The sequence below is a fragment of the Barbus barbus genome (genome assembly GCF_936440315.1).
Source record: "Barbus barbus genome assembly, chromosome: 38".
Taxonomy (NCBI): domain Eukaryota; kingdom Metazoa; phylum Chordata; class Actinopteri; order Cypriniformes; family Cyprinidae; genus Barbus; species Barbus barbus.
The window spans coordinates 25,794,971-25,813,723 of NC_136716.1; the positions used below are offsets into that span (position 1 = coordinate 25,794,971).

An 18,753-nucleotide genomic window follows, 5' to 3' on the forward strand; every position below is an offset into this window, starting at 1 on the left:
ATTAAGTTCTTAGCAATGCATATTACTACTCAAAAATTATATTTTGGGTAGGAAATTTACCAAATATCTTCATTGAACACGATCTTCAGCCTAATAAAATAAAATAAAATAAATATTCCCATCCTTATTACCCAGATAAAATAAACAGTTAAAGATATAGACTGTATTTAATTTGCTGGGCATGTTATGACATTAAAAATTTTTACAGAAATAATTTAATTTAAAATATGATGACGTTGGATTTTTAGCTCTGTTTTGTATGGGCCTATCGTGCGCAGCCCGGTGAATTAACTGGATTAACCCATAGACATAATCATAGACATAAGAAAGTATTTATTATGTCTATGGATTAACTGGCACGTCATGCGCCCGCGTTCACGACAGCGCTCCTGTCCCGAGCGCGCACACGAGAGCGCAGTGCCAGAGCAGCTGTTCCCAGTATCGTGGGATTTCCAACACACAGTCACACACACACGTCCAACTTTACGGAGGTTTTAAGGGTGTTTTGGACACATGCACGAGCACAGAGGACTGGAGCGTTTGACAGTGAGTTTGTGAATGTATTAATAATCCCATGCGCGCAGCTGCTCATTATGGCTGCAAACAGCGAGATCTCAGAAGGAGAACTCCAGAGAGAGGAATCTGATGATCTGTTTGAGTTTGGAGATGATCTGGAGCTCAATCAGTTTGATGGACTGCCATACTCCTCCAGATACTACAGACTCCTGCAGAAGAGGAAAACTCTGCCTGTTTGGAAATACAAACATGAATTCATGACTTTGCTGGAAAATAATCAGATTCTTATAGTCTCAGGCACAACAAAGACTGGCAAGAGCACACAGGTGAGTTTTTGAGACGTATACTTGCTTGTTTATTAAGTTTCTACAACTTATTGATGTTGGTAAGATGCCAGACAGATGTCTAAAATGTTTAGTGGGTAATTTGGCAGTTCCTTCTTATCTGGAATATGCCATTGATTTGTCTGGTGTTGAAATGCAACAAGCTGAGACACCTCAGATTTTAGGAGAATCTTAAGAAAGTGTGTAAATATAGCACCAGTTTTAACTGCAGCACTCTAATAATATCGGAGAAGCACTAAAATAGCCTGAGAAACATAAAGCCTCTCTGCCATGAACATGCTTTTGATTGACAAGCACCTCATTACTATGGAAATCAATATGCTATTAAACAAAACTGAGGCCTGTCTAGTTGTATATTCTTGGTAGTTGCTGTATTGTTTTATTATTGTCGCTTTGTGGAAATTAAAGTCTCACTAATAGTGTGTTTATGTCTAATCATTTGAGAAAAAGGCCTGTTTTACATATCATGGAATAGCTAGGCATAATGAACCCAAATTAATGATGTAATAATTATTCATGTCTTGTTGCAAAGCTTACTCAGTTGTGTTTAATTTGTCAGTAAATTCCTCCATTTCAGTCCAGTTCAGCATCTAATTCAATTCAGATTCTAGAAATGTAACATAATAATAGATAAACTATAAACAGTTTTGCCAGTGCTTGAATGATGTGAATTGTAGACCTGCAGTTTTGAAGTCCTGTGGCTTGATCATGAAGTCTAAATCTGTGCAAATATACTTTACTAGTCATTTTAAATGAGGTCATCAGTTATCATGAAAGACTGTTTGCTGTGAGTCAGCTGCAACCATTGTGTTGAATCCTATGAACAAATAGTGCATTCAGCTGATGGTTTGGTCAGTCAAGGCAACCTTTTCATCTGCTTTCGTTTTTATATTATATAGTTTTTAGTTTAGCATTGTAAAAGAAAATGCTTGGAATAATTTAAATGTGGTATTTTTTTTATTTCTTTAAAAGAATCTCTTGTGCTTTGCAATATCAACCAATATTGATTAAACAAATAAGAACCATTAATATTAATTATAGACCAATAACAATTATTATTAGAGACTACCAAATCATCATATTAGAATGATTTCTAAAGAATCATTTGAAGGGTCGTGGAGTTGCATCACAGGAATAAAGGACATTGTAAAACTTCATACAATTGATATTGTATTTTTATCAAATAAATGCAGCCTTGATGAGCATGAGACTACTTTCAAAAACATTAAAAAGTCAAAATAATTGTTCTCAATTTTGACTGGTAGTGTAGGTTAAACCAGTTGGTAAAAAACTGCCAACAGAACAGTTAAAAATATTTTTATTAATATATAAATATCTTAAAATAATGTATTAATACCTTATGCAATTTTGCAATTCAAGAATGTCAGGAGACTAGAATTTTTATTTTATTTTATTCTATTTTTGTATTTCTGATTAATCTGTTTTTAAAATAATGCAAATTTGATTCGACAATTTTTTATGAAATAAAATTAAAATAAGAAATTTAATTTTAAAATAATAGTCTTTTTCTTTATGCTTTTATTACATTAGACATTTGACTAGATATTAATACAGTTAATATTTGATTAGAAACTTTTTTTTTCAATATTTTTAAATTTTTTAAAATGTTTTTAGACATATTTGACTAGACATATTTAATAATGAAATAAGCATTTCTTTATAGCATAAAACTGATTGTCTTGTTGATTATCTAATCAAATATGTCTTATTTTAAAAAACAGATCCACCAAAAAAAAAAAGAAAAATGGAGTAAAATTAGAATAAAAAAGTAATGTAATTTTTTTTCATGTTTTATCAGCTGAAAGGTTAGATCAGTAGAATCTGTGCCAATTTGGCATTAATGCATATTTTGCACATTACGGTTTGTAGTTATGTGCGGATGCGTGTGCATTGTGTGTTAAGTGTAATTAGGAAGCCTTGCATCTGTTCGGTTCACCTGACCTGCCTGTCCAACAGATGCTGTTGAGATTTTCCCAGACTGCTCAGGCTGAAGGTCTAAACCTGCAGCTGTTAAACAATCAAGGACAGGTCTCAATGTGGACCACCAGCAGAGAAAGCCATCCACAGGATACTGAAATTGTCTCATTTGATTATTATTTTTTTCTGAAGGCTACCATAATGTATAATCCAATGCATCCAGGTGCTGATAGTGTGTGTTGATGTCTTCAGATCCCTCAGTGGTGTGCAGAGTTCTGTCTGTCTGCGCAGTACCAGCATGGTGTGGTGGTGTGCAGTCAGATCCAGAGACAGCAGGCTGTCGATTTGGCCCTCCGTGTTGCAGACGAGATGGACGTAAACATCGGCCACGAGATTGGATACAGCATCCCGCTGGAGACGTGCTGCTCCAACGATACTATTCTCAGGTCTGTGTGAAACTCGCATGCATGCAGCCCTCAAAAGTGTGAAAAACTGCACTGAAATGCTCACTATCACCAAATGTTTTCAAGTTGGTGATATTTTAGTATGTATGAGTATGAGAAGAATGTGCTGTCTTCTGAAATGTTTGAAATACTTGAGGCCTTTTTGCTTTATTATAAACGGGTCAGTGGAGGTCAGGGAGGCATTTCTCTGACTCGTGCTTTGGTGTAGATTTGGTTTGGAGGATGGGGCATGTCCAGCAGTGTCAAAGCACTACTGAATGATCTCTGCCAGTATGTGTGTGGTTTTTTTTTTTTTTTTGGATTTTACCAAATAATAGTGTTTTGAATTATATTATATTTTAAAATAAAATATAATATTCATCAACATTCATTGATGCCTTAAATCATATAATTTATTGAGAAGTGTACTATTACTTTTCTAAGTGATTGTACTTGATGATTAACCTGTCAGACAAAAAAAATCATCCTAGAAATGTCTAATCAAATGGGTTATTTTATTTTATTATAGAAATATTTCTAGTCAAATATGTCTAAAACATCTTTAAAAAATAAAAGAAAAAAAAATCCATATTTTATTTTATAAGAAAGTCTAATCAAATGTCTTATTTAATTTAATTTTATTAGAGAAATATGTCTAAAACATATCAATAAGAACATGATAAAAAGAAATAAAGAAATCTTATTTTATAAAGTAATGTCTAATCAAATATGTCTTATTTTATTTTATTACAGAAATATGTCTAATCAAATGGCTAAAACATGCTGATAAAAAAAAAGAAATTATTTCATAAGGAAATGTCTAATCAAATAGATCTTATTTTATAATAGAAATATGTCTAGTCAAATGTCTAAAACGTATCAATAAAAAAAGCATAAGAAAAGGAAAAACATCCATATTTTCTTTTATAAAGAAATGCCTAATTAAATGTTTTATTTTAATATAGAAACATGTCTTGTCAAAACATATTTAAAATGATTTTAAAACAACTTTATTTTATTTTGATGCATCTGTTTTTTCATATGGTTTTGTTGAATAGGTCACCAATAATACATTGTAGAGTTAAAGTGTTTGTATGTATGTGCATCTTTCTACATCTGCATATTTATCTGTAAATGTCAAAAACAAAACGACGTTCTGGTTGCAGGTACTGCACCGATGATGTTCTGCTGCGGGAGATGATGTCAGACCCCATGCTGGAGCATTATGGGGTGGTGGTGATAGACCAGGCCCACGAGAGGACCGTGAGCACAGACGTTCTGCTGGGTCTGCTGAGAGAGGTGCTTCTCCAGCGGCCCGAGCTCAGGGTGGTGGTGCTGTCCTCCCCGCCCGCTTCAGACACGCTCCTCACGCACTACGGGAACGTCCCACACCTGCTCCTGGATGCCCCGTGCGCCGGTGAAGTGATCCACAGCAACAGCAGCAGTGCTGAAAGCTTCTATTCGGCTCTGAGACTCGCTCTGGAGGTCCACCGGTCCAGAGAGCCAGGAGATGTAGCTGTGTTTCTAGCTTCAGAGCAGGTGAGATGAAGTGTGTTAGTGGATTAGAACAGCTCGCATTACAATTTATTGTAGCAATAATGCAAGCATAAATTACCTGGACAATTAACCAGAGTTAACCTGGAATGATCCAAGAGCTGGAGAGTTGAGTATTAACACTAAAATGAATGAATGAATGTGTGAGTGAATGAAGTTAGCATCATTACTCCAGTCTTCAGTGCCACATGTTCAAAGGAACAGCATTTATTTGAAATGGCAGTCTTTTGTACATTATAAATGTCTTTACTGTCACTACTGTTCACATAGTTATTCTGTCTGTTAATATGAGTCCCATCTTCAAGTAACTTTTCGAATAGCACACCAACAAGAGAACTAGTTGCATACAGAAAAACAGGTTCTAGTTTGTGTAAATAATCGTAACTTTTAGCAATAGTGATGCTTGCTGTAGTGAACAGCACTAATGCATTGACAATGTTGTGTTCAGCAAGGTCAGCAGCATCTGAATGAATATGTCCAGTCAGCTCTTCCACTCTTACTGACACTCTGCCCTGTAAAATCATATTAATGCCAAATACTTATATTAAACGTGTTACTTTAATCAATCACAATATTACAGACTGTTACCAATCACTTTTTTCAACATCAACAAAATGTGGAACAGAAGCTGCATCTGACATGGCCTGGTTTATTTACACAGACTGTTTGATGCTGCTCATGTACATGTATTTGCACAAGAATTGCATAATGTAAATAGTCTATAAATAAAAAAACAGCAAAATGAATCTCTTGTGTCTTTTCTGCACTTTGTTGTTTATAATGATGAGCGAATTCACAAATGCAACATCAAAAGTCAGCAAGAAGTGCACTTAACAACTTTGTTCTCTGTGGTGATGAGCCAAAAGCCTGTATGTGTGTCTTTCAGGAGGTGCTCAATGCCTGTAATATTCTCACTAAAGAAGCGTCCAGGATGAGTGCATCTCTGGGGGAGCTGATAGCAGTTCCCCTGTGTCCTGGGTACTCCGGAATGTGTCCACCAATCACAGAAAGCCCACAGACGAGTAGGCGGGTCTTCGTTTCCTGCAGCCAATCAGAGGATCTGTTCTGGCCGGTGGACACTATTACTTTTGTCATCGATACTGGAGTAGAGAAGAGATTAGTGAGTGTGCGGAAAACCTGCTTTTATTTACTGCATTGTTGGTTTTGCATAATTATTTGGAAGTCTTGTGAAATTCATATTTTCTGTGGTATTGTGTGTAGGTGTATAACCCACGAGTGAGAGCCAGTTCAGAGGTCATCCGACCCATCAGTAAATGTCAAGCAGAAATCCGTAAACGACTGACTGGATCAACAGGTGTGTACAGTTTTGGCATTTATTTTAACACATATATTAACACTATGAACACCCAGTTTATTAGTGTATTTACAGTATAAAGACCGCTATATATGTGTGATTATTAAATAGAAATCACAGTTTAGTATGCAAATAAATGTGAAAAATTGCAGTTATGTAAATATTGTGATGATGTCATCACTGTTGGTTGCATTTTAAATGTGGATATACAAAATGAATTAATAAATTAAGTAATAAAATCAGTGTTTATCTTGTATGTCTTTATTCCTTCATTAATTTAATGTCCTCCTGTATATTTATTTATTATTATTTAAATATGTATGTATATTTTAAGTATTTTTAAATTAAGTATTATTATTATTATTATACATAATATTATTTTCTGATTATAATCAGATTCTAAGAAAATGAGTTTAAAAAAACCTAAGAATTGATTAAAATTAGACCTCCGCTAAGTGTTGAAAATTTTGAAGAGGAATAAAAAGCACTGCAGTGAAGCACTTGAGCTGTAAATCAGTTGCATGTCATTTCACAGAGTAGAGAGTCATTGTCAGCAGTGAATCAGTGTTGAATGTGTTTGTTTGAAGGGAAGTGCTTCTGTTTGTATCCTGAGGACGTTCAGCTGCCCGCTGAGATCCCTCCTCGCATTCTGGAGTCCAACATCACGTCCACGGCGCTCTATCTGAAGAGGATGGAGGCGGCCGGGATCAGACACTGTGACTTCATCAGCAGACCTGGTGGGTCAGATTTCATTCATGAGCATTTCACATATGAGAGCTTTAATAATAATAATTTTATTTGATATAGCGCCTTTCTCCAAACTCAAGAGAGGCTTGTCTACTTTCAGCTTTATCAATGAGTAGAATGTCAGTAAACTATGGAAGCCCAAAATTTCAAACGGAATTGTGACTCTTTATTTCACATTTCTCACTCTTTTCTCACAATTCTGAGAAAAAGTTTTCTTGCAATTCAAACACTGCTTAGAATTGCAAGAAAATGTCTGAATTCTGCGTTTATTAGACTTTTTTGTGCGTACAATAAAAGTAAAGAGATTAATTTATCATACAGATTATAAGAGGAGTTATGAGTGCTTAAACACTAACTAGACTGACTGTGTTCTTTCACTGCATTATTCAGTCTAATAAAATAAAGTAAAGAGTGTAAAGACCATCGACTCTACCGTGCGACTGCACCGGGCAGGGACACCGGCAAGGGATAGTAGTATCGCTTTTTATTTAATTTTTTCATTTATATGTTATTGAAATGTTGTTATATGCATGTGTCAATTTTATTTAATTTCTTTATTTTCTTAAATATGTTGGTATATAGTATTTATAGAGTTGTAACTTTTTAGTTTTAGTTACTTTTTCTTATTTGTAAGTCGCTTTGGACAAAAGCGTCTGCTAAATGACAAAAGTAAGTAAGTAAAGTAAAATGCATTCAGAATGCTGCCAAAATTCAAGATACGGGGGCAGAAAATGGTTATATTTATATCATTTCATATAGTTAATCAATGTGACATTTTTTCGCAAAAATCACAAATGTGATATTGATTTTAGCCAATAAAACAGTTCAATAAACAAGAAATTCATATTAATAGACTTGCATTTTAGACACCATATTGCCTATTTTTGTTTTATTTCGGCAACAAAAATGGATCCAAACACAGCCACAACACTGTTTTGCGTCTCTGAGCAGCACGATGGTGTTTTGTTCCTGAATGAATCAACCGTTTATATGATTCGGTTCAATCGGCAATGACTCACTAACAGTGACTTGCTGCCACCTACTGGCAGTTGAAGTACCTTTTCATTTTTTTAAATAATTTCAAATATCAGTATTCAATGTTTTAGGATTAAAATATCAAAACATTATTTATGCATTTGTAACTGCTAGTTAAATGCATTCATGTCCTGCATTAAACAGTGTGAAAATAAATACATTTAAATCCCTCTTCAGATGCAGCTTCTGTGTTTCCTCTGCATTGCAAAGATTAATTTTGTTGATAATGATTTTATTTGTTTGGTAACAGCCCCAAATGTCTTATTATTCTAATTGACTTTGATTAAATATAAGAATTTGACTGACCACAGAATATGAAGAATAGGCTATCAAAAGCTTTAGGAGTCAGTTGTCCACGGCAGTCCTGCAGCGCGACACAACTCAGGAAAAGATTGTCTGATTATTGTTATCGATCAAATCCAAGGAAATATCGAGATATCAAGAGGGGAAGGGGGTGTCTGGTTAGGGGGACCCCCCAAGAGCTTTGACACAATTCGAACACTGATTCTAAGTTTATATCTTGCAATTCTGTTTGTTTAATTTTCGCTACAGAATAAAAATAAAAACGTAATTGTGAATAAAAACTAAAATATTTTTTCTCTCACAATTATGCCTTTTTCTTGTAATTGTGAGTTCATCCTGAGTTTATAAACTTGGAAATCTGAATTTATATCTCGCTATTCGTTTTATAAGATTTTGTTTTTGTAAGATATAAGTTTATATCTTACAAAATCTCGCAATTTTGAGTTTGCATCTTGCAGTTCTAGTTTATATCTCACAATTATGAGCTTATATCACAGTTCTGAGTTTATATCTTCCAGTTCTGAATTGCAAAGGGACAAAGTCAGAATTATCTTTTTCAATATTTTATTCCGTTTGATTTTTTTTTATGCAAACTTCCATAATAAACACCATTGATAATCACCTAAAAGTTATAATTCTTCATGAACGTGGCAGGTTTAGTCTGTAAAGTCTCACTGTAGTCTATAATTGTTGATATTTTGAAGGTGTGTGGATGGGTTTCTGGTTTCTGACTGGCGTTCGGTCATGTGTGCGTTTGCTGAACTGACAGCTCTGCTGTCTGCTGGGTTTACACTCTTTGTTTGTGGTCACTGTTTGGACGGTGGGAAGCTCAGAGGAGAAAGACAGAAATTCATTAGTGACCAAGCAGACACAATACACAGGAAGAGAAGAGCTCAGTCAGTGTGGAAACACTACAACTGCTCTGTCTAAATCAAGTGATTTATTTTCAGAAATACCAGAGACAACTGCCCACACTTGTTTCATTAGTTAACACTTTTAATAAGTCGCAGGAGGACACATTTGCATGATGTTTTTTGCTTTGATTTCCTCTTCCAGATCCCGAGGGCCTCATGCAGGCGTTGGAGGAGCTCGATTATCTCGCTGCTTTGGACAACGATGGAAACCTGTCTGAGATGGGCATCATCATGTCAGAGCTTCCTCTGGATCCGCAGATGGCGAAGGCTCTGTTAGCGTCCTGTGAGTTTGACTGTGCTAGCGAGATGCTAACCATCGCTGCAATGCTAACAGGTAATGCTTGAACACAGATTGTAAAATGTGGCCGACTGATTTTCAATGACTAATGTGTTATATGTATTTATTATTAATTAAAGACAATAAAAAAAACTAACATTTAATTAATTTCTAATGTAATGTATGGGCTATATACAGGTACATCTAAAAAAATTTGAATATCATTAATTGGAAATTAATAAACTGAATAAAATTTTATATATATATATATATATATATATATATATATATTACATTATATAAATGTATTGTTCAGAATAAATAAATATTTCAAGTTAAAATCATTATGCTTTGTGGCATCATTTCTATGTTCTATGAGGACTCTTGATAGTAAAGTATGTAATTAATGCACAAGCGGTGGTGTACTTAAAGTTGAAAGTATTTTATCTTAAAAAAAAAAATCAGCTCTAACTATACTAGATATGGATATGTTTTAAAAACACACTCTAACTCTACTATATATTTTGAGCTCCATTTGTCTTCATGTATCTGTCTCCATCAGCACCAAGCTGCTTCATGGAGCCTCCCGTCGGCATGGTAACAGAAGTCATGCGCTGTCATATGAAGTTCCAGCATCCCGAGGGCGACCACTTCACCCTCATCAACATCTACAACACCTTCAAACGCAGCCAGAAGGAACCATGTGAGTGCCGCTCTTCCTCTCATGAATGGTCAGGTGAAGAGCGAGAGCGTGTTAAACATCTGTGTGTGTGTGTGTCAGATTTCAGTCAGGAGCAGTGGTGTGAGGAGTACTTCCTGTGCTGCGCCGCTCTGCAGACGGCAGACGCCATCAGAGCTCAACTCACAGACATCCTCAAACGCATCGAGCTTCCCATTTCAGAAGAAGCCTTCGGCACCAAAACCAACGCACTCAACATCAAGAGAGCGCTGCTCGCGGGCTACTTCATGCAGGTCTGAAAACATGTTTTTATGAACATATACATAGTTTTTTGTTTAATGTCTCTGTGTAATATATATGTATTTTAATGTATTTTTTAATTTAATGTTTTATTTACTCATTTCAATTTTTTTATATTTATTTTTTATTTGTTTTATTTAAAAATATATATATTTTATTTTATGTTTTGAGCTATATTTGTTTTATATATATATATATATATATATATATATATATAATTTTTATTTTATTTTTTTTTTCATTTTATTCACTCATTTCATTTTTTGTTTATTTCCCTGAAGTCCACTTATAATGTTTGTATAAGTTTCATAACCTTCAGAAAGTTTTTAGCTGTATTTATATTTATATATTTATTTAAGAGAGTATTTGGTCATTAATTTACTCTTTTATTGATTCATTTTTATATATTCATTCATTCATTGTCCACTGTCAGTGTCCATTTATGTTAGTAAAGTTTCATTTATTTCTATTTCTATTACTTAAAAAATATATTTTTAATTATTGTTAATGTAATTTTCATAATGTTATTTTTTTTATTTAGATTTATTTTATTAACTTTTTTTTTTAAACAATTTATTTTCTTAAAAACAAAAACAAAACAAAAAACCTTAGATGCTGTTGGTACAGTTAGTACAAAAACTTAGTGCAAACAGCTTTTTAATAAAAAAAAAAAATCTTTCCTCAGGACTCAGTTTAATCTCATTTGAATAGGTTTTGGGCTTGAATTTGAAGTGTCAGTCATGAATGTGTTTTCTGAAGCTCTCATGTGTCTCAGATCGCCAGAGATGTAGACGGTTCGGGGAATTACTTCATGCTGCTGAACAAACACGTGACTCAGGTTCACCGTCTGTCGGGTTACGGAGCAAAAGCTCATAAACTGGGTCTGCCGGAGTGGGTTCTGTTCCACGAGTACAACCTCTCCGACAACAACTGCATCCGCACCGTCACACAGATCTCACCGCAGGCGTAAGTGTGTGCTCCTGCTCCTGCTGTAGCTCTGACTATAAACATGACCATGCCACGTCATCCTGAGTTATCATGTTTTCTGATGTGTCATCAGTAGTCTGGTCTCACAATAGAGAGATTTTCAGATCCACATGAGGATTAAAGCAGATCAGCTGCTGTTCACCTTTGCTATTCTTACATTCATTTAGCAGATATTAACACCACCGTTATGAACATTATTAGAAATGTTACAATTCGGGTGTCCAGAATGGAATATGTTAGATTTTGCTGTATTTGGCTGAGGAGTAGTTTGGGTGGCTCGCCAATGTACTAGATTTCTCTAATAAGTCAAATAAATATGCTTGACCAAAGTTCTTGTGGGGAGAAGAATTTATTGAAGGTAGCAGTTCTTCAGCAGTGATGTTAGCACGTCATCCTTCAAACAATCTTACCCCAAGGTAATATCTGTGAGACCAGACCTTTATATCTGGTAACAAACGTGCTACAAACAATACAATAACACCTCATGGAGAGCCAATGATAGTGTAACCTCATGATGACCTGATAGGACCTCTCCCATGGAGAGCCCAAGATGCATTGACCTAATGCTGACCTAATTATTATGGGCCATTGGGTCACACTTTTGTAAACCGTTTCAGTTGATTGCATCTGAGGCACAGTCACAATGTAAATGCATCTGAATTGATACACATCATCTTTCAAATACAAGCTCCACAATCAGCATTGACAAATAAAACGGATATATGTGTGTGTATTTTAATCCTTTTTTTTTTATTTACTAATTTCTTTGAGGTCTTTTACGAACATTTTTCATTGTATTTTTTTTTTTCCAAAATAACTAAATTTATCTTCATTATTTTAAATTAATTTTATTAAAATTTGCTTGGTCTTGAAAACATTTATTGAAAATTTAAAAATTGCAGTAATATGCTTCCATTCAGAAGTTTTTATTTTGTAAGAATAAGTCTCTTATGCTTGTAAAGGCTGCATTTATTTGATTAAAAATAAAATGAAAACAGTAAAACTGGAATATTATTACAATATAAGTTTTCTGTCTGAATATAATGTAAAATTGCATTTATTCATGTGACGAAAAGCTGTATTTTCAACCTCGCTACGCTGGTCTTCAGTCTCACATGATCCGTCAGAATTGCCAATTTGCTCAAGAATCATTAATGCTGAAAACCATTGTGCAGCTTCATGTTTTTGTGGACAGTCGTGTTTTATTTTTCACAATGACTAGAAAGTTCAGAAGAACAACATTTATTTGAAATGGAAATGTCTTTACTGCCACTTTTGATCAATTTATTGCATCATTGCAAAATACAAGGATTTGTTTATTTCTGTTCCAGGTTTCTTCAAATGGCACCGCAGTATTTTTTCTGTAATCTGCCACCTAGTGAAAGTAAAGAGATCCTGCAGCACATTCTGGACAGCGACAGGACGGGGAACTCAAGAACAAAACCACTACCGGCCGCACCAGAAACAAAGACAGAGACGGCAGAAGCCGAATCATATGACCGATGTGTCATACAGTGACCTCATGAAGTCACGCTTGTGTAACTAGTGTTCAAATATTTTGTATTGTTACTCTTCAAAAGACACTCGTGGGTTGTTTATTTTGTGGGTAATTTCAACAGATTATGTACAGAAATAAATGATTTCACTGGTTTGGGGTGATTTGGTGTCAAACTGTTTTATGGCTGGTTTATACATTATGCCTGGGACAATAAACATCTCTTTTCTAGAACAAGAACAGTTCAGCGCTGGACGGTTCAGACGGTCAGATATTCAGTCATTTTATCTATGATGGTTCCCATCTTGTCCATCGGGATCACCATCACCGTGCGGAACGGTTTCATCGGTACGTCGTCGTAAGACCACTTTCCCGTCGCGCAGGAATCAGCCTCATCCTGAACGCAGTAGCTGAACTTCAGCGTGGCTTGCTGTCAAACAAGAAAATGGGTTTAAGGTCAAGCCAAAAAAAGTCTTTCTGCAGATTCACAGGGCTGTTATATTCAGGTTTCGTATGGTCAAAATGACAATTAATAAAATCGTGGATTTCTCTAGTTAGTAAGTATTTTTCTAGATCTGTTTAGCTCTGAAACATACATAGAAACGTTCTGATTGCAATCTCTATAAATTATCTTAAAAAAGTGAACAACTGGAAAAGTAATTGAAATTCATTAGTCAAAGCAGGGTTATTATAGTTAATTTTATAAGTTTAGTATAAATTTTATAGTTAATTATAGTGCCCCTATTATGGGTTCTGAAAGGTTCATATTTTGGTTTTGGGAGTCCCGAACAACAGGTTAACATGCATGCAAGGTAAAAAAAAAAAAAAGTTAGTTTTCTAATATGCATTTCTTTTTACCTTATTTGCTCAACGGCTCCCAAACGATTCGTTTAACCATTAATTTTTACAAACCCCTCCTTTGCGTGATGCTAATCTGCGGTGATTGGTCGATTTCATTTAAAGCAGTGTTTGTGAGCTTTTAACGCTCAAAGCGGCACCTAGTGGCAAAGAATGAATTTGCATTTTCATTCAGACCAACGAAAATGAAAATCAAGTTCTCCCAGGTCTGGCACCATTAAGTGGGCGGCCAATATGCTATTATTTCATGTTGACATCAACATGAAGCGGCTTGTGATTCGTTTTAAAAATGACTCGTTTCAATGACTCCGAGTCGACTCTTTCTTTTGAGAGATAATAACGATACGTTGCAGGATGTTTTCATTCACTTAGAGCTGTGTTACACTGCATGAAAGATCATTTTCAAAAATCCATAATAGTTGCACTTTATTTTATAGAAGAAATAAAATGCAGAATATATTTTTCTTTGGAAAAAAAAACAATTAAACTTTGCTAATCAGTAAAGTCAATTTTGAGGACATTGACTTCAGTGTAAGTCAGGATATGAGGACTGAAAGTTCAACTGACCTCATAGAAGAACTCCTCCTCGTCGTTCACAAACCGCAGCTCTTGTTTGGGTTGAGCTGGACCAGATATGCTCTTCTTGGCTGGTTTGCAGGTTTTACTGATCATCAGGTAGAACTGGCATTTACCGCTGGGTTTATTGGTCCTTTGTGCTTCGGCCATTTCCTTCCTGTGAAACCAGACAGCATGGATACCCTCAATACCAGCACTAAAGACCTGTGTTTCTCAAACTAGCTCTCTAAGTGTTTTAGAAACATGAGAAATGTTTTATTTTATTTTTTTATGGTGCAATACTTTACTCAGTGTATACAGGGATTGTGGGATGTAAAGTGGCTCGTCTACATGTTGTCTTGTGCACTGACCCACATTAGAGACACGGTTACATAAGATCCTTATAAATCCAGGTGATGGAATTAGCGCTGGTCGTCAGTAACACTATGACAGCTTCAGCCTGACACAACACGATTATCACGAGACGCTGACACTCTCCTGCATCTTCCAGCAGGAGGACAGTAATTCTCTTCAATCAGTCTCAGTGAAAAAACTGGCTGACGGTCATTTTAAGAAAGTGATACTATGTTTAATATAATTTCTTCACCTGATCATGCACACTTTATAATTTTTTTAAAACATTTATTTTTCTTTTCAATGACCCTTTTTGAAGGCAAGACACTCCAGGTGGATAGAGTAAAACAAATAACCAATATATCACCATACTTTTCCATTAGTTTGATAATCAGACTGAATAAGTTTTTTTTTTATGTTATATTTAAATTTTTTCATCAAAGATTGATGGACTAATACACACACATTTCCAGAATTAAAAAGATAATTTTGGATAAAACCAGGTTTAATTTCTGTTTATATTTTGTTGACATATTAGACAAAGTTTTTTACTTTTGGGTTTTTAGATTTTTATTTTTTTATCTCTCTCCACAAAATATCGACAGAGGATACAAACAGCAAATAAATAAACTCACCATGCTTTTAGTATTATTGAGATTTTTTAATATTAATATTTTTTTTTTTATTAATTTTTAGATTTTCTCTTTTAACTTTCAAGCTTTAATACAAATTTCTTGTTTATTTTTTAGTATTTTTTTGTTTATATACTCTTATTTCTATTTAAGTTTTAGTTGATTAGTACAAAGTAAACTAAATGAAAATGATCAATATTTCCTAGGCAACTAGCTGAAATAAAATACGTTTTTGAAATATTTGTATAAAAAAATTTTTTTTTATCTTTTATTTTATTTTTTAGTTCAACTTTAAGTAACAAATAGTTATTTTAGTTAACTGTATTCACTTATTTATACATTATGTATTTAATTATTTATATATTTAAATGATTTAATTTCGAGTAATTTGGCCCTCCATTCTGAACAACACATTATGAGAAGCCAAATAACTCAAAATCTCAAAACTGAACAGTGCACAAAAAAAAACCACAATGTTTTTGCATGTAGTGTCTTGTTTTAGGAAATTCAAACCCTATTTTGTACCATATTTGTACATGCCTACTATTATCCATCTATTATCTTCAGAAGCACACACTCTGCTGGTCAGAGCCACTGAACACTTACTGAAGTTGTTTGTGCATGGGGAGGGCGATCTGTGGCGGGACGTTGACGAATCTCTCGCTCAGCAGCAGCCCAATAGAGTGTCCGTTACCCAGCAGCAGCTTCTCGAACCGCTCCTGAACATCCAGGGAGCTGCTTTTGGCACACTGCTCTAGAAGCATGTCCTTCAGCTTCTCCAGACACTCCACACCCTGATCAACACACACGAGACAATCAGACGGGACAGAGCCGCAAACAAATGATTCGTCAGATATTCATGTTATGATTCAGAAATCTGAGTATCATCACCTGTCTCTCGGTGAGGTTCACCATGCTGATGACTCCAAACACCTCATCCGGGTCATCCTCGTCATCACTGTCCTCCGGTACCTCCGCTTGCTGGAGTAAAACACATTTAAAACATTAATTGCAATGATAATATAATAATTAAGGACATATACACTGTTCATCATATATTATTATATTATAAACATGGCGATTATCAGTATATTTTAGGGCAGGGGTTTTCTTTTCTTTTTTTAATACCATGAAACCCAATTAACTTTATGTGACAAATCCTCATGCTAAAATTTTGAAATGTATTTGTCTATTTTCATGTACAAAAAAAAACATGTTTGTACTTAATGCATATTATAAAGGTGAGAATATAGTTAGAATATTACATTTATTTTTCTTAACCATTGCTGCAATGTACTGTTTGATGTATATTTTGTTTGTTTACATTTTTTTTATTACTTCTATTAATTATATTTTATTCATTCGTTTATTTATATCTTAATTTTGTCATTTAAATATTTTTTGTTAATTTTAATCTTTCTTTTATTTTTGTCTTTACAATTCTCTTTAGCGCTTTCTTGTGACACCTGGTTTAAAAAAAATAAACTTGTTTTAAGGTTTAATTACATCTAATAATATACTGAAATAGTTAAAAAATGAAAAAATTAAGGAACAAAATTATGTAAATAAATTACACTATTTAAAGCTGCAGTCCGTAAGTTTTGGCTCTTTGTCGCCATCTCTGTTTGAAAACGTGGAATTGCAGCTGGGTACAGAATATTCTTCCTTGTGTGGGACTTCGTAATCACAGATTCTAGCCTACGTCTTGGAGGATATGACCCAAATCTGAATTTTCATCGTATAATGTCATCTGAACAAGTAACAAGTCTGCTTCATTTGTTCTGACCAACTGTTGAAAGAAGCTTAAATCACGCTACCAATAGTGATTTAATCTAAAGATCAGTTAGCTCATATCACATCAAACCGTGCAAATTATTATACTTTTTTCTCAAATTATTAATGTTAACAACATCAGCATTGCATGACTATGAGTATAGTGTGTATTAGCATGTAGATTTCAATTTATGTACAGTCTAATCTCTAATTGTCATACCATTCGGATTTAATATAAAACAATTATTTTAAACCCAACAAGCAAATTATGCTCCCTTCGAATTGGTTTTCTTTAAAATACAAATCTTGAGTAATAAGGCTATCTGTAATCAGAAGCACATTTAAAACTGGAATATAATTTAATTTCATTCACACATTTCATAAACACATAATCCTTTCTGGATTACAATCCACCATGAAAAATATAAATGTAATTATTCCAGCTGCTGTGAGAAAAGGCTAAATCGGGCTAAAGTAAGGTGATAGTTTCGAACACTGGCTGGTTATGTACTCGCTCAAATATTGATTTCGGACAATTTTTATCCAAAAAAAAAAAAAAGTTACGGACTGCAGCTTTAAACAAGTCTCTAAAAGTTTAGTGTTGATCTGCTTATAATTCACAGCATTTCTTTATTTGGTTGTGTTGTGAGCATTTGCATCACACCAAATGCATGTTGTCAAATTGACAAAGTTGTTTTCTTAATTTGCAGATAATAAGCTCTCTCAGCCACCGTATTGAAGTGTTTTTGCAACCAGGATCTGATTTTTGACCATTAGCTTAAGTATATTTCATAAAAAATAGAATCTAGCCACTGTTCATCCTTATGCCCATTCCTATTTTTATGGTGGTTATCAGTATATGTTAATGCACAAACGCAGATGAACATTAAAACAATAATTTTTGAAAGTATACTATGATCCAAATGAGTCTGACCCTGATGACGCTGCCAATGTGATTCTGCTGGATGATGACGTCAGTCAGATCAGATGTGTTCACCTGAGACTTCAGGAACAGCTTGAACAACAAACACATAGATATATGAGTGAGAATATAATGTATACATATTCTTTGCGCTTTTCAGTCTCTGTTGAAGTGCAAACTGAGCAGTGTAAGTTATATCTGTGTGTTCAGTGCAATGCAAACCTGCTGCAGAAGGGTTTTAATGCCATGAAAGTCGTTGTCAGAAATCGTGTGTGCTTCAAAGTCCACGATAACCTCCTAAACACACATCAAAACACATATACATGATAACAAAACGACGTATTTCAACACAGAGCCAGTCTGGCCTGCACATCACGACATTATTGGCTGCAATAACAGTTAAAATCGTAACTTGCCTCGTTTATTTCTTCTTCTGAATCTTCATTGTCCTCGTCGCCAGAGTCTTCCAGACCCTCGTCCGGGCTTTCATCGCTGACTTGAGGGTTTTGTCCCGTTTCAATAGCTCGTCTCTTCGCAGATGAAGCCATGCTGCTCCACTACAGCACGCAGGAAACAGACACGAGTTCACGCAGAGCGACGTTTTGTGTTATCCACATGGTAAGAAACTGAGGAGTCTTATCGGCCATGTTGGCTCACAATAGACGTAAGGTATGTACGCACAATACCTCCCGGTGCAAGATCCAAAATGGCGTCTGTTTCAGATGACGATCTTTGGGAAGCTACAGATTTCTACACAAAATAGAAATTGTTCAGAAAAAAACAAAACAGAAAAATGGCATATAAAATAGCGG

General features: G+C 34.7%; 2 protein-coding genes across 2 annotated transcripts; one reads left to right on the top strand and one right to left on the bottom strand.

The window, feature by feature from the left end:
- Positions 1-406: 406 nt before the first annotated feature.
- LOC306857919 (putative pre-mRNA-splicing factor ATP-dependent RNA helicase DHX32) lies at positions 407-13,009 on the top strand. Its single transcript, XM_079398198.1, has 11 exons — positions 407-842; positions 3,051-3,244; positions 4,408-4,780; positions 5,682-5,915; positions 6,017-6,110; positions 6,698-6,847; positions 9,252-9,443; positions 9,949-10,089; positions 10,168-10,358; positions 11,141-11,331; positions 12,684-13,009. Exons 1-11 carry the CDS (start codon positions 594-596, stop codon positions 12,868-12,870), a joined length of 2,196 nt encoding a protein of 731 aa, XP_079254324.1. The 5' UTR covers positions 407-593; the 3' UTR covers positions 12,871-13,009.
- LOC306857920 (protein BCCIP homolog) lies at positions 11,697-18,665 on the bottom strand. Its single transcript, XM_079398199.1, has 7 exons — positions 18,358-18,665; positions 18,164-18,238; positions 17,954-18,034; positions 16,138-16,227; positions 15,853-16,040; positions 14,273-14,438; positions 11,697-13,277 (listed from the first exon to the last, which is right to left on the bottom strand). Exons 1-7 carry the CDS (start codon positions 18,487-18,489, stop codon positions 13,107-13,109), a joined length of 903 nt encoding a protein of 300 aa, XP_079254325.1. The 5' UTR covers positions 18,490-18,665; the 3' UTR covers positions 11,697-13,106.
- Positions 18,666-18,753: the final 88 nt, after the last annotated feature.

Excerpts from the sequence above, each read along its gene's own strand:
- LOC306857919 (XM_079398198.1), top strand. The coding sequence starts at position 594 with ATGGCTGCAAACAGCGAGATCTCAGAAGGAGAACTCCAGAGAGAGGAA. Across the intron at positions 4,781-5,681 it reads TGTTTCTAGCTTCAGAGCAG|GAGGTGCTCAATGCCTGTAA; the intron begins GTGAGATGAAGT and ends TGTGTCTTTCAG. Across the intron at positions 10,090-10,167 it reads ACGCAGCCAGAAGGAACCAT|ATTTCAGTCAGGAGCAGTGG; the intron begins GTGAGTGCCGCT and ends TGTGTGTGTCAG.
- LOC306857920 (XM_079398199.1), bottom strand. The coding sequence starts at position 18,489 with ATGGCTTCATCTGCGAAGAGACGAGCTATTGAAACGGGACAAAACCCT. Across the intron at positions 14,439-15,852 it reads CCCATGCACAAACAACTTCA|GAAGGAAATGGCCGAAGCAC; the intron begins GTAAGTGTTCAG and ends CTGGTTTCACAG. Across the intron at positions 13,278-14,272 it reads AGGAGGAGTTCTTCTATGAG|CAAGCCACGCTGAAGTTCAG; the intron begins GTCAGTTGAACT and ends CTTGTTTGACAG.